This window comes from Epinephelus lanceolatus, chromosome 3 (assembly GCF_041903045.1).
Source record: "Epinephelus lanceolatus isolate andai-2023 chromosome 3, ASM4190304v1, whole genome shotgun sequence".
Lineage (NCBI taxonomy): Eukaryota > Metazoa > Chordata > Actinopteri > Perciformes > Serranidae > Epinephelus > Epinephelus lanceolatus.
In genome coordinates, this window is record NC_135736.1 from 11,315,756 (window position 1) to 11,332,330 (window position 16,575).

The following is a 16,575-nucleotide window of genomic DNA, read 5'->3' on the forward strand; positions in this document are numbered from 1 at the left end:
CGCTGTTGTACTTTGCACTTAATAATGCACCGCACATTTTCAATGGGAGACAGGTCTGGACTGCAGTCTAGTACCCACACTCTTTTGCTACGAAGCCACAGGAGCAGAATGTGGCTTTGCATTGTCTTGCTGAAATAAGCAGGGGCATCCCTAAAAAAGAAATTGTCTAAATGGCAGCATATGTTGCTCCAAAACCTGTATATACCTTTCAGCATTCATGGTGCCTTCACAGATGTGCAAATTACCGTTTTTTTACATGTACAAATCGTTTTTTAATTGCCAACAGGTGAACAGGTAGTAAAGTAACTTAAAAACTGAGACTTTCCCTGCTTTTCTCAGTTGCCTATAACAACCTGTGGACTGACTTCTATGTAAAGGACTTGAGACAAATTTTCTGGGAAAATCTAAAGGATGCGGGCCTTGTCTCTCCTCTGCTCCACTACATCACTAACACTGTGCAACACCAGCTAACATTAGCTAAAAAATGGAGTTTGCATCAACAAATGATCGGCATCCAACACAACACAAAGTCCACACATGTTGTCATTCCATTACACTCATTTTGCAGTGGCGGTCCAGCAGAGACAGACCTTTACTTAGCGCCCTGTAGCAACTTGAATTCAGCCAGAGCTAGACTGAGCGTGGGGGGTCTGATCCAGGACCAGCCCGAGTCCTCGCCAGATCAGGAAACTTTCTGTTGCTGCCGTTACACAGGGTAGGCCCGGCGCTGCTGCTTGCAAACAGCAAGCTCATTAGTATCATGGAGCCAATGGTCCAGATGAAATATAGGAACATTGCAGATAGTCACGTTATTCTAAATAGGATGTCATTTTTTTCCCAGCATTCTATCTGCATGATGCTGGTCAGTCACGGTCTCGTGTTTGTCACTGTTTTGGGTGATGCCCAGCTGCTACGGAGTGCGAGTGCAGGCACCAGGATATTGGCTGAAGTTCACCTAATGGCCTCAGAGAGAGGTGGTGTCACTGATGACAAGGATTTGCTGAAAGTTACATACAGAACCTTGGATTAAAAACGTGACAAACAAAGATTGATACAAAACTCACAAAGAAATCCAATATAGGAATCAGTAAATGGGACCGATGAGGAATCTGCCATCATACAAGGGCTGTAGCTAATGATTCTTTTCATTAGCAGTGAATTTGCCGTTTTTTTCATGAAATCGATGAATTTTTCTCTACGAAATGACAAAAAATTGTGAAAAATGCTAATTGAAGATATTCAATTTACTATTTGACAAGAAATTGAAGCAGCACAATCCTGCCATTTGAGAAGCTGGAGAAATGCACCATTTCTTTTGCTTGAAAAATGGATAAATTGATTATCAAAACCGCCTAAGTCTAGAATATATTTTCATATTTAAGAAATGTATGATAGTTTTGTTTGTTTTTGGGGGGTGATAATACAGCTGACTTGAAAACTTGTAGGCTATATGAAAAATACACGTCCATAGCTGACGCAAGGCTCCGGTCGCTGAAGGGTTAAACGTCATTGGTAGTAGGAAGTGGGTGGTAAGAACTGTGGATGGAGCGAAGCCTGTGTAGCGACCACAGATCGTTTTTCGCGAGAAAATCAATGTTCCACCAGAGAAGAACAGAGTGAACACATCGTGTATCTGTGAGGAGAGGAGAAAACGGACAGATCTGTTTACCGGAGGACGAAAACGTGAAGTGATCAACCTGCTTTCTGTTCCGATGTGTGTGTGCATCGTTCAACAGAGGGACGTATAGAGTCGCTACAGATTCTCATTGATATCGCCTTTTTTTAATGCACAGGAGCTCTGACAGCGCGTGGATGCGTCATGTAATCGAGATTTGTAGTTGTGCAATACTGTGCAATATGCATGCAAAGAACTCAATGTACATGCTTGCACTGATGCCTTCTCAGCACACAGGCTGTGTTTGAATGTGCTCTGGCTGTCTGTGGAACATGTAGTGGATTTCTGCAGCTTGTTGACCGACGGAGGATCGTTGTGATAGAGGCATTTTAAAGGATGACAGTAGTTGACTCGGTTGATCTTGGCTGTGAGTGCTGCACTTGTTTTTGTGTTTGAACTGTGATTCGCTCTAGATGTTCAGGAGGCGAAAGATGACTGCAAACGTGTTAGGTTTATGTGATCTGTGGTGTGATAAGCTTCGCTCTGACAGTCTGGGTTGTTCAGGGGGTTCCTTCTCTGTCTCCCAGCTGGACTTCAGTTCATGCAGAGCACGCTGATCCCACCGTGCAGCCTCTCGCTTATTCAGCAGTTCCCACTACAGAGCAGCCTAGTCAGTAGTCTCTGACAGTCTCTGCCAGCAAGGGATGTGGGCTGGGGTCGAGCTCAGGAGCGGCACTTTTTATACACTTTGGTCATATTTGATAGTGTAGTTTTTTTTTTTGCTGTAAGGCGGGAGGATCGCTCATTTCCTGTTATTTGCCACACTGACTATAAGAGCACCAATTAACCCTCAGATAACTGGCGGACATCATCTGCTTCTCGCTGGTAAATGATGCTAAAAGCAGCCGACACTCCACCAAGCATTTCGGTTTAGTAGTAAATTGACTCTCGCCGAAAGCCACGCGAGAGTGGGGCTTCTCCTCGCCCCCGTCACCTGGAAACCACAGGAGCCCACGAGACCCTCCGACAGGTGTGAACCCGGACTCGCGTCATGGATGATTCTGGGATCATCCGAAGACGGAGGCTGCAGGTGAGGACTTTGTCACCCATTTGTTACCATATGAGGATTATATAATTAAAAAAAATATTGTATGAATTCTGTCTAACATTTGCCAGATGTCTTTTTAAGTGTTTTTCACAGTTACCAAAACTGGCACATTTAGTTTTTTAAAGGAGATTAACAGTATTAAAAGGTGACACATGGTGGTTATTTGTCCACACATACATTTAAGAGATGTAAAAAAGAGCCCGTGTTATCAGTTGTTCTTTACATTAACATATTTAACGTATTTATTCCATGTATGCTTTGAAAGAAAGGAGGTATAGGCCCATGACTTGAGTTCATAAAAATAGTGTCAAAAGGCACCTGGCTGTAAAGACATGGAAGATGTAGAGACAGTTGATTTTGTAGACTGCACAAAACAGCAGCATTTCAGATAGGAATGGGTGACATGGAAACCCCTCTATCACAGCCATTGTATCTTGCAATATATACATCAGCGCGTACATTGATGGGGCAGCTGCGGATCAAGAGGTAGAGCTAGTCGTCCAGTAATTGGTAGATTGACGGCTCAATCTCCAGCTCCTCCAGTCTGCATGTTGAAGTATCCTTGGCCAAGATACCAAACCCCAAATTGCATGTGAATGTGTAAAATGAGTAGCTGAGTAGTGGTGCATTTGTATGGTGGCTTTGGCCACCAGCATATGAATGGATGAATGTAGCGTAAAAGTGCTTGAGTGGTCGGAAGACCAGAAAGGCACTATACAAGTCCGGGTCCATTTAGCATACACGATATAGTGACATTTCTTGAAAATCAAGTGAAAAGCTGTTTATGGATTTTAAAAAATGACTCGTTTGGCAGAGAAAATACCAGACAAATCATTACACATCCTCACATTTAAACAGTCTGGCTTATTGGTTTGATACATTATCCACAATGACCCAATGCAACCAGAGATATTAAAGAGATAGTTACCCTCATATAAACAGTATAAATGTTTGACAGTAGACAAACTTCTTTAACATGTTGTCCCGATAACTTGTATGAAAGGCAGCATCAATAAGTGCAGTGGGTGACAGTTTCCTGACAGTTTTAGATTTACAGTAGTATATGTGCATGTGTAATAACCAGTCATATGTTGAGTCTAGGCTGCCTAAAGAGACCTAGTTGAAGTAGATTATTCTGTTAAATTTACATGATGTAGGCTAGTCACTTAGCCCATATCTTGTGCGTTGTGACAGACACGGGAAGGCACTGGTGAAAGCTTCCTTCGAGGCTCTCCTCTGTGGGTGCTTGCGTGAAATTAATCAAGTGAGGCAGGCAAAGCTTACTATGCAGGGCCATTGTCTGCCAGTCTTTCTCTGCTTCCTGGTGAATTAATTTACAGTGAAAGTACTCTGCTGCACATTGTGCCAAGATATTCTGCTCTAGATGATTGCTCATCATTTATAAAATATAGACAAGCAACACTGGAAGATTTCCTGCACAAGTGTTGTTGTTCAGTTGGTGGAACGTAGCAGTAGCACTGCCAGTCTCAGAGTTTCTACTCCTACAGGTGCGGGGCTCCTGCTGTGAGGCCTGGAGGATTACAGCAGACACCAAATTAAAGATTTAATGATAAATACCTGTCTTTGATGGAGTTAGTTTAGGGACCACTGAATTTAAGGAATACAAGACTATCTGCAACCTCTACCACCGGCTCTGTCGTTATTAACCGTACTTATTAAACTGTTTGTTGAAGATTTCCACTTAACCAGCGTTTGAATTACACAGGGCTTTTGGGGGGGCCCCATTTTTGCCATGCGGGGAAGGGAGGGTACATAGCCTACACATGGACATGCAAACATGAATGCGCCCGTCTATGTGAAAAAATTCACAATAGAATTCAATACATTTCAGTTCATACAGAGAATATTTAGTCTGGGACAACAATGAAAAATTAATAAGAAAAATGATTTACCATTGCAGTTTTTTTTTTTTTAAATCACTCTCGTGGTGATGGAAACATTTTCTCAGGAGTTAATTGTGGCTGAAATTTAAACATGGATATCAAAACCTTTAGTGGAAACTGAGAGCAGGACCCATCTGGAATGGTTACAAGACACAATTTGATGCTACCATGAAGGTTTGAATGTAATACATACACAGAGACACAGCAAGACAGAAACACACACACACTGAGCCAAGATGGACTTTGTATCCAACTAACAGCGGCCCACAGACACATAAAACACACATTCACTTACAAGAAGATTACTGGTGAGTCAAACTTTTGATTTTAGTCTGAGTGCATGTTAATGTGTGTGTGTGTGTCCGTCCATTCTGTTGACTGTACTGTGGCTACGCCAGGCATCTTGTGTGTGTTTGTGCATAACGTTCATGCCTATATGTACATATCAAATCGACTCCCACCCCCTGCCCCTACTCTCCATTTCCATTGAAGTGGTCGATATCCATATCTCAGACAGAGGAGGTCTAAATGCTGAGGATGTGGCGCAGTTGTCAGGCCCATTAGCAGGACTAATGGTGGCCTAACAGTCTGTGTGCCCTCAGGGAGGAAGACCAACCACCAGCAGAAGCAGGACAGGCTGAAACGTCCTGAGGCCGCCAGGAGGAGAAGGGGGAGGGGGCATGGACCTGAGGCAGGCAGCAGCTGTGGGCTACAGTAGACCCCATTTAAGTGGCTATTACAATATCTGGATCCCTTTACTGCCTGGATCTACTTTCACTCTGGAGAGAGAGAGGAGGGAGGAAGAGAGAGGATTGTGTGTGTGTGGGTGTATAGCATGTTTGTTCTTCACACAGATCACTTGTTCATTAATGAAAAGAATTTGGGCTAAAACTAGGTGGGTTCAGCAGAGTATCATTCAGTTTGCTCAGTACTGAAAACAACTGGTTTCAATCACGTCTTTCTCGTTCATTAATTTAACAGAAAACCACCAGACCTGTCAAATGCATCATTTGATGTCTTAACACAAAGAGAAACTTTTCCTGGTTAAAACTGACAAAATTCTGATTTTAAAATAGGCAATATTTGACAAAACAAACCAAATGAAAAATTATATAAAACTAAAAGTATAAAAAAAGTAAAAGTCTCATCTGAAGCATCTGTTATCAACTTCTCTGAACCTGACAGTGAAAAGACCAGAAACAATACTGTTGACATTTTTGAGTTAAAAATGGAGTATATAATCAAAATTATGTATCTCTTAAGTTTATTTTTTAAAGAATTGTGAAGATCTGTGAGAGATTATCAAGACAGACACTATACAACTGAAAACTAAACGTGTCAATACATTCTGGCGGACAAACAATGTAGAGGGGACAGTGTCTAAATGTTCTTTAATGTATCTCTTTGTTTTTTTGGCATTTTTGCTGATTTTGTCAGTCTCACTGATGTATAATAACAACTAGTAGGGTGCATGATATTGCATTTTTTGCTGATATCCGATATGCCAATATATAACAACTTATTTGGCTGATAACTGATACTGATATTGATATATCCACTTTTTACCAGCTAATTTTAGTGATCATCATGTCTCTTCTGTCGTGAAATTAACATCATATTATGCATGCATACTGTTATCGTGACGGCCCACCAGCAGATGGAGACATGAAATAGAATGCATTTCAATGTGTGTAATATTTATTTACTGTGCAAAATTTAAAAAAAAAAAAAAAGCATGTTGGCCGATACTTAAAGTTCATTTTAAGGCCAATATCTACTGCAAATGATGACGTGCCGATATTATTGTGCATCTCTAATAATTAGTTACCGAAAGCTAAGATGGCACCTGTTCAGTGTAATAGAGTTGCTCGCCTGGTAGGTACACCAAAAAAGTTTCTAGCTTACGGGTATGCGGCCCACGGAATATGCGCAGTAGTGTCATTCCTGCTGGCCCTGCCCGCAATTCCACGGTAGACTTTACATTGTAATGGCATCCAGGATTTTTAAATAGCTTTTCACGGCACGAGGAAAGTTTTACAGATATAAAACGTGCATGGATCCAAAACAAAACATAGAAAGAGTCATAATTGACCTTGTTTGCAGTTGGAGGTTTCTTGTCAGCAGTTTTACAGGTGTCTTCTTTATACTGGTGGTGTATAGGTACAATGCTTGTTGGGCCACAGGGGATTTTTTTGCTGCAATACCACAAGTGGCCACTGAAAAAAAATTGTAAGCAAGGTGAGGTGGCGCTCTTGGGGGGCCTAGTCACTCAATAACAATGTGAAATGATTCCTCCTTTGCTTCTGTCATGATTATGATGGCCTCTAGAGGATGTTGTCCTTCAATGTTTTTTTGGGTGCACTTGCTGAAACAACCGCTGATGTTGTTGTTCTTGGAAAGACTCAGCTTTTTTCACAGCCCCCTGCAGTCACTTATACCCTGATTGATTCATCCTGCCATCATCCTTAAGCCACAAAATCTTCTCGCTTTCTCCGTCTTTCTTGATTGTCTCCCTCACGTCCACAATAACCTTCCCCTTAATTTATGTATCACTTAGTTCTCCTTCACCTTGATCACCTCCTTCGTCCAACCATCTTTCTGTCCACGTCTCCCCATTTCTCACCTCCCTCCTTACTTTCATTCTCTCATCCTGGCAGCTCCACATGGCACAATGGGAAAACCATTTTGAGGGTGTGACATTCGGCTTGGGGGTTGTCAGTGTCATTATAGAGTAAATAAATAACATTACAATACAGTTTAGCATATGTTCTTGGCCACTTACATCCCCCCTTCACACAGACCTTACTTGCACATTACTAGATCCTATTTATTTACTGTACAGAGCCAAAACATTTAAATCAATCACAGAATAGAGTGCTCCAGGGATGACATTTTTCTGTAAGCTGACATGGAAGTTAGCATTGCCCTGATTCCCTCATCAAAAAGCCTATCAGATTTTTCCATTGGGAAAATCACTGGGAGATATACAAAATGGAAAAACTTACTGTCAGAGTTAGAAATCAAGTGCATATTTTTGAAGAGAGATGGGAAAAATGGTTGAGATATATAAAAGACAATGTTCCCAATGATCTTTGATTATATGACAGCTGAAGTATTGAGATTGATAGCACAGAAGTGCTTTCTTGTGTTTTATCATTCACATAAATATGTAGGTGACTATGTGTCCATGTTTGGGTACACACACATTCATGGGTGAGATCATGTATGTTGATATCTGTGTGTACTTATAGTAAACCTAGTAGTTATATAATGTATCGTCTAACTTAAATTTGAATTTATGGGTTTGTTTAACTACATCTTGTGAAATAATGTATAAAGAAATTAGCTTTTGTTTTCTTTTTTAAATGTCTTAATTTATTATCAGTTTATTATTAACACTTATTTCCTGATATTGCTAATGCTTCTGTTTGTTTATGATTTATGTATGTATTTTCTTTTTTCTGTTTTCCCTTATCTCTTTCGTGCTCTACATATGTGAAATAATCCTCAAAACTGCAAAAAAAAAAAAAAAAAAAAAAAATCCATTAGATTTTGGATTATTGCAAAAAAAATAAGCTACGTGGCCAACAAACATTTATGATGTCTACATGTTTTGTTCAGGAAGATAATCTTTACGAATGAACACCACTTTTATACTTAAGCCTAAATGCAATGGCCAGAAGTAAAAAGCAAACATTAGGCTATGAATGAACAACACCACTGTCACATGATTTAACGTGCTTGATGCATGATGACGTTCTGTAGTTTCATTTAGCCTCTTGTTACAGTCTTGTTAACATTCTTTCTTAAGATGAATAAAAACTTCAAAAAATTCTCGAGTGAGGGATTTACTGACACATTTTATGTTGTAGAATAAAACATGAAAGTCTCTAAGCTCGTGTTTACCACAGACCTTATTTCAGACATCCAACCAAAAACCCAGTCAAAAACCCATTGACTTAAAGACGAGGGAACCGGGAGTGGTAAAATGCTAACTCACTTCCAGGTTTTAGGACTCATTCCTGGGGCACTCTATAGTGGACTTTGTTGGATCGGGCCCCGATTTTGCCTCATGAAACTGGAATAAATAGAAACTGCAGCTACAATGATTGTGATCTGTGACAACACCTAGTCCATTGTAGACATAAGAGAGCGTGTGTCATTGAAATGAGTCGTTTTCATCTCGAGTGAAGATGACCCCAATGTCCTGAGCAGTTGTAGGTGTGTGTGGAGCGTACTTACACTTAACCCATACACTCATACACTCACACACAAACAAACGCAAGTCATACGATGTGTGTCACCCCTCTCTGTTGTAGGAGTATGTTTAAACACACACACACACACACACACACACACACTAGCATAATTTGTCCAATATTTTGTTCTGGGCAGTGTGCCCATTTCCAATATGCTAAGCACAAGGGATAAGAGTGTGATCACTGCAGAAGATCCAGCTCTCTGTGCCAAGTCCTGTCACTCACTGCCATGCCCACCGCTTTGTTCTGCCTCACCACGTCCTTCTGATGTCAGTATTATTCAGAGGGGGTAGGTTTTGTACTAAGAGAGCAAAGTGTACATCAAAGCAACAGATCTGGGCCAGAATATATTTGGGAATCACTTCAAATATTTGAGCTACTTTAACTGGGCTTGAATTATCATGCCAGATGCCTATAAAGCACAAAACTCGAGTCCAACTTAATCCCCAAAACAGACAAAAATGGACGGAGTAAGGCAAAAATTGCACTCATGAAAGTTTTAAACTAGATCCAGTGTAATAAGAAAGTAAAATAGCCTTAGAGTTGTTCTATTAGACATTACTTTAGACCTAGTCATAATGACCAGTGATCTCAAAGCTTTTAAGTAAAACTATGAAACTGAAGAATACACAGTGTGACATTTGCCTCGCAATCTGCTGTCAGTTTTGGCAGTAGAAACAGAACAGAAGCCTCATGGCTCTGCCCAGAGCAGCAGCATATTAACATTTTTCTTTTCTTTGGTTTCCAGTTGGCCTTCAGTTTGTCCTCGGGTAAATATAAACCAAAAGGGAAAAAAAGGAAAAACCATAGGACACCCTCTCCTCACTTTTGAGTGGCCCTTTCACAATAAAATGTCGCAGTTGAATGAGAGTGTGAATAAATTGCAGTTACTTGAAGCACAGAGGTTGTATATAATTGTATGTGCAGACATCTGTGAGTCCTTCCATGCTGCATCATGTCTGCAAAACCACTTAATTTATGCCACTTAAGGATAAAATAATCGCTTTTTGCACCCTCATAGTTCAATTTTGTCACATATGAACATTTTCTTACTCTTGATTTTTTTTAACCTTCAGTGAAACAGCAGAAATGTCAGACTTCCAGGGCACTTTCAGTAAACTGTTTGTTTGTTTGGGTGTGTGTTGAGGGGTAGGTAGCTGGTTGAGGCATAATCGTACCTTTCTACTGTTTCCACCTATTTTCCCACAGGCAGTTATTGATGCAGTGTGATGTTAGCGCTATGTGGTTTTATTTGTCTATGTGGTTGAAGAGTGAGGACACGTTGTGACAGTCGTGTAATCAGGAAGACAGGAAATGGATTTTAATGGTGAACAATCCCATGCAATGATCATCCAGGCTTGCAATTACTGTTACATGGCTACCAAGTGATCTTCCTACAGTATATAATTCAACAATACTAATATTACCAGCTTCACTTATCTGGCTTTTTATATGCCACCAACTGCAAAACCTTCTTTAGATAAAATAGAAGTGTATGAATATAAATAATTAAATGTGGGATAAAGAGTGAGTCAGATAAAATATAAATGTGATTACACAGTTTATTTTAGGATTGTAGCCGCACTCTGAGGTATAAAAGTCACCAACATTTGAAAAACTGTCAAACAGTTGGCACCAATGAGTAATAAATAAAACATCAATTTGCTTCATGAGGGATGTGCTCAAGGATTTATTGCAAGATCATTCTTTTTACTGATTAATGGAAGCCCAAAAATTGGCCTCTTGTGAGAGATGAGACTTGGGCAACACTATTTCATAGCGCAGAATCTGCATGAAACTATTTAAGATTTGGAATTGAGGAATGCTCTTTATTGTATGCCTCCAGGGACAACTGTGGCCAGAGGTATTTTGTTTTTGGGTTGTCCTTCCGTCTTATTCTTGTGAACACAATATCTCAAGAACACCAAATTTGGCACAAACATCCATCTGGACTCTACAATGCACTGATTAGATGTTGGTGGTCAAAGGTCACTTTGACCCTAAAAAACATGTTTTTGGCCATAACTCAAGAATTCAGACACTATGACAAAATTTCACACAATATCTAATAGGATAAAATAATGATGTGATGACATTTTATATGCAAAAGTTCAAAGGTCAGCTTCACTGTGACATCATAATGTTCTGCAAAAAAACATTTTTCTGTCCATTTTTCAACACCATATCTCAGGAACAGAAGGGGAGACATTTGGTCAGATACTGAGTTGGTGACACTAATCTTGGGTGTCCATCTTGAAACTGTGCTGACTGTATAGATTTCCTGTGCTGTTGGGTTAAAGATGTAGGTGAATATGTAGCTTCTTTGCAAAAACATCCATACTTGAAGCATTGTCAACTGTTTTGGCTACATATGAATCTGGACAGACATGGATGTAAACTGTAACTGCAACTTGACTGGTTTGTGGAGACATACAACTGCCTGGTGGTAATTCTAGTTTTGCTTTGTACCTAGTTGTGCATTACAGTTTCTTCCTGGCATGATATCAATAACAATACAGGAATTAATCTCCCTTTTTATCTGAAATAAACAGCTGTTTCAACCATGAGAAGATCGCTTTCAGTGTTATAGTAAAACATAATATCTTCCTAGAGATTTGGCTGCTATATTTGGATTACATTGACAAGTTGCTTATATAAAAATGTAAACTGTCCTCTGCACTCTTGTTGCATTCTGATCACTCATCTACCAACTAACTGTATACTGTCTTAAAATATTGTTGATGTAGTGATGTGGATATCTAGGTATTGTCTTTGCTATACCTGAAGCAAAGTGGATATTACTGAGAGGTTTCACAGGTGGTCATGGTCACTTGAAACTGAGAGATTGTTGGTCAAAGAAATGCCGGAGTAACCAGTAACATGGCAACAGCAAGTCTGTTGGACAGAGACAGTGAGAGGGAGCAGGTGTTGGGGTTTTATCCATTAGCCACCCCTATCACCCCATACACACACACACACACACACACACACACACACACATTTAAGACTCCTGCGGGGCTCTCTATGAATCACCCTGGCCGAGCTCACTTCCTCTTGATGATGTAACTCATTAGCTGTCCCAGAAAGAGCTCACTATGATGGGTGATGTCACTCCCATTGAGAAAAAAACTAATCACTCTCCTCTAAACTGGGAAATGCTGCCAGCCCCATCACATAGGTGTGTTTTAATTGGTCGAAAGTATCTGTTTCCACTTTAATATACCTGTCTGTGCACAGCAGTGTGTTTGCCAAGTTTCATTAGTCCTTTACTCATGTGATTACTATATTACTACTGCACTTACACTGCACTTGTTTAATTGAGGGATGATTAGAATTATGATTTCATCAACATGCCTTTGGAAAACGGGTTCTAACTTATTAAAATGTGTTGTTGGCCCTTAATAGTTTTTTTCTTGACTTTTAATTTAGTGCAAGTATTACTGTGTCACAGTGCTGGAAAGTAAATCGGGCAAGTTTAGCTTGTTTTGAGATTGTTTGGAGATGAGAGCTCCAGCTGTCAAGTCATGTTTCATCAGTTCGGCTTTGGTTGGGTTTCCTAATGCTTGTTTACTTATACAAAGACAAAGAGATAGACTGTGTGTGTGTGTGTGTGTGTGTGTGTGTGTGTGAGAGAGAGAGAGACAGAGATTTCAGGATTGCCCTTATCTAACAGGATGAAATTCTCCTCTGGAAAACAAGTTACCGTCTCTTATTTTTCTCTGAGGTTTGTGTTTATTTTCAACCTCTGACCCTGGTGTGTTTTGTCACTTGGATTCCTTTCATTTCACAGACATGGCTCAGTGTCATTAAGCCATCCCTGAGTGAAAAAAGATAAATGATAGTATCTTTATAGCGGAGCCACTGGGCTGCAGAAAATAGCCTGATAAGCAGCGCAGGACAGGCTGACAATAGAAATTGACGGTAACCTGATCTTACCTTAGCCGAGTGTTAAATGGAATCAAATTGGGAATAGATGGGCAACAAGCACCAAACAGATTCCTCTCAGCAGATCCTAATCACATCAGAGCCCTTGCTGTCGTGTCCCAATGTCATAAATATAGCAGCAACATGTTTTAAATTGACTTTGGCTCCACTCAACCTGGTGGTTCCTGAAGCTCTGAAGTCTCTGAGCACTTAAGAGGTATCGGTTTTCAAACTGCTTTCCACTTACATGAGACATTGAGCCCTGCTTTCTGTGTGGGATGCCACTATATGCTAATGATGGTGCAAAAGTTAAACTCTAATATGCATGATTATTAGTGGGCTCCAAGCAAAGTGGCAAATGATTTCACAGCAAAAGAATTAACCTCAGTGTCATGTCTATGATGAGGAGATGAATTGATACTTGGCATAATGCCATTTAAAAGGACAGGTGTCTTGACTGCTTTACTATTCAGCATGACCGAATGTGGTCCAACATGCTCATGGCTGTTTTGTAGATAGATATGGCAAGGTTTGATGGTTTAGCAACAATTATCAGATTTATTATCAATTATCAATATCAGAATTGTACAGAGCCCCAAAAGTCCCACAAGTCTTGTGAATGCAGGATAATTTAGTTGGTACCAAAAGATAATTAACTTGGTGACAACTTGTTGACACAAGACAGTCTTTAGGGTTTAAATGTAATTACTTGCTACGAATGAAAAAATTTAGGAGAAGTCTAAGGTCTAAGGGCGGCACGGTGGTGTAGTGGTTAGCACTGTCACCTCACAGCAAGAGGGTTCCCGCTTCGATCCCGGGTGTGGGAGCCCTTCTGTGCGGAGTTTGCATGTTCTCCCCGTGTCAGCGTGGGTTCTCTCCGGGCACTCCGGCTTCCTCCCACAGTCCAAAGACATGCAGATTGGGGATTAGGTTAATTGATAACTCTAAATTGTCCGTAGGTGTGAATGTGAGCGTGAGTGGTTGTTTGTCTTTATGTGTCAGCCCTGCGATAGTCTGGTGACCTGTCCAGGGTGTACCCTGCCTCTCACCCGATGTCAGCTGGGATAGGCTCCAGCCCCCCGCGACCCTCAAGAGGATGAAGCGGTTAGAAGATGAATGAATGAATGAAGTCTAAGGTCTAGTGCACTGGTTCCCAACCTGGGGGTCCTGACCCCCACTAGGGGTCCCCAAAACTTTGTGCAGGGTCCCTCTTGATTTTAAGGGGTGTAAGAAAACTTTAAAAAAAAAATAAAAAAAAATACAGTAGTCCTACATTCCAGCATTTCATTCAAGTCTGGGAAGAAAACTAAATTAAATTGTTATTTTTAAAATTTAAATTACTATTCAAGATATTCAAGATCTCACAGGAAAAGGGCACGGTGATGACCCGAACACAAGCTAGAATCACAAAAAACACATTAAAAAAAAAAAAAAAAAAGCTTCTTGAGTATGTATGATCATTAAAAAATGAGAAAAAAATACACATAATACAGAGAATTCTATTTAAAGTTTTTTTCAAATAAAAGGAAAACTCATCTCTGATGCAGTATTCACAGGAACCATCTGCTCAGAATTCATCCGAATTGCTCCTTTTACTCAATCTTCCTGTAGGTAGGCATTATGTTATTGTTTTCACTGAATATATTATGGAATAGCCATATAATATGTCATTAAAGCAGGATTTATACTTGTGCGGCAGACCTTATGCCGTAGCATACACACATTGCCTACGCCTTTGTGAGCGTTTATACTTGTGCAGTGGTGTCTGTGTCACTCTGCAGTTACACCTCCAAAACACTAGTTGGCGAAAGGGTTTATGTGAAGTGCTGTAAAGTTTAGTTGACTCAAAACACACATTAAACACAGCTTTATAGCCACAATTTCAAACACAAGTACCCAAATCGGCTTCTTTTTAACTCGCAGCATTCACAGACAAACACTTGTCTTTATCTGGACACATTTTCCCCACAAATACAACATGCTAACATTATTAGCACAAGCCTATGGCATTTTACATTGTATAGATTAGCCTAGCGGCTTGCAGAGATTTCCTTTTCTCATATGAAACCAGGGACAACAGCAACATTTAACAAAGGTAACGGCACATAATTTGACTCCATTACAACTCACAGGTTCACCGACAAAACAACTGTCTTGTACTAAGCACGTTTTCCAAACAAATACAACATGCTTATGTTTTTTGCACAAGCCTATGGCATTTTACATTGTATAAATCAGTCTAGCGACGAGTGGAGATCAGGAGTCGTCAGTTTACTTAATGATAAGGAAGGGGTCCCTTAAGGAAAAGGGTTGGGAACCACTGCTCTAGTGTGTAGGCTTTTGTGCCATCTAGCAGTAAGGTTACAGAGCTGAAACTTTACCCCTGTGCTAAGCGTTTAGGTGAAAGACACGAAAATGTGAATGGCCCTATTATGAGCCAATGTTTGATTTGTCCATTCTGGGCTACTGTAAAACAACATGATGGACTCTCTGGAAAAGGACTTGATCCGTATGTAGATATAAACGGCTCATTGTAAGATAACAAAAGCACAATAATTCTTATTTTTAGAAACTAAAAAAAACTGAAGTTATGAATATTATATAGCATTTCTGCCAATAGATGCTCCTAAATCCTACATGCTGGACCTTTAAGGCTGGGGTTCCCAAGATGAATTACAATGGTCACAAGAGCGTTAAAGGAAAAGATAGATTTTTTTTAGGTTTATTTTTTTTGACATTCCTGTAGTGTTTGCCTTTTTTGCATGTGGGTACATGTTGCTTATTAAAAACATTTCTTTTATAATAACTCAAGAAATTCATTTATGCCTAGTACAAACAGACGTGGGGGGTGTATTACTCTAAGGTTTGACCTTGAATGAATTTGATTTATACACAGCCTGTCTATACAATAACAACAAAGTGCTTCATAAGAAAGCATAAAAACAACAGCAATGAAATATATAAGGAGATGAAAATAGAAAACACTTTTAAATTAAATAGATAAGAAAAAGTTGAGTAATTATATTTTGTTTCATTGAATTCCTTGTTCTTCATCAAGTACTGCTCAGACATGTCAGTATAATAGGTTTAATTTGTTTGTTTTGAACTCAGCCTCATTATTATGCTTAATTGTATTTCTATAGCACAATCGAGGTGCATTATAATCTTTTTTACACTTCTGTAAACAATGTGTTGTGCAGTAACAGATTGCATGATGTGTAAAACTGATCTAATCAGGCTAATTTATCTGCTCTCCCCCTCTTTTCTTTCTCTATCCTGCTTTCTCTTTCTCACCAGAAGGATCTACCTCTGCCGCGAAAAAGTAGCAGGTAAGTTCACATTTATGCACGTTTGTTTCTCTGTGTGTATGCTGTTGAGATACTGTGAGATTTTGTTGTGTTAGTCTTTGGGTTTCCATGGATTTTTTTAAAAAATTTGGTTGTTTTGCAGAGAGGAAAGGTGTGAGAATGTGATTAATTTTCTGGAAAACTGAGACAATATCAACATTTGGGGATTTTTATACACAAAAAGGACTCAACAGTGCAATAACTTAATAGATCAGAGCACATTATGTATAGTTTTACTGCCTCTCTACATTGTATGGCCTCATGTTTTCTGAGCTAAAAGACAAACCAGGCAGGAAAAGCATCCTTTAGTGCCTGGAGCCTTTCCAGCTTTGTTAAAGGGTGTCGTGGTGAAATGATGGTATTTTGCCTTCAGACTGCAGCATGTTCCAGCTCTGCGTGAGTCCTTTCACTCTCAGAG

General features: G+C 39.8%; 1 protein-coding gene across 2 annotated transcripts in view; it reads left to right on the forward strand.

The window, feature by feature from the left end:
* The first annotated feature begins 1,509 nt into the window (after positions 1 to 1,509).
* mast1a (microtubule associated serine/threonine kinase 1a) overlaps positions 1,510 to 16,575 on the forward strand; it is a 98,409-nt gene continuing 83,343 nt past the window's right edge. Inside the window, exons 1-2 of one of the 2 annotated variants that reach the window (XM_033623578.2) lie at positions 1,510 to 2,705; positions 16,108 to 16,139. In XM_033623578.2, coding sequence (XP_033479469.2) covers positions 2,667 to 2,705; positions 16,108 to 16,139 — 71 coding nt within the window. In that variant the 5' untranslated portion in view covers positions 1,510 to 2,666. The remainder of the gene's footprint in view (positions 2,706 to 16,107; positions 16,140 to 16,575) is intronic. The other variant, XM_033623579.2, reaches the window with a different exon arrangement.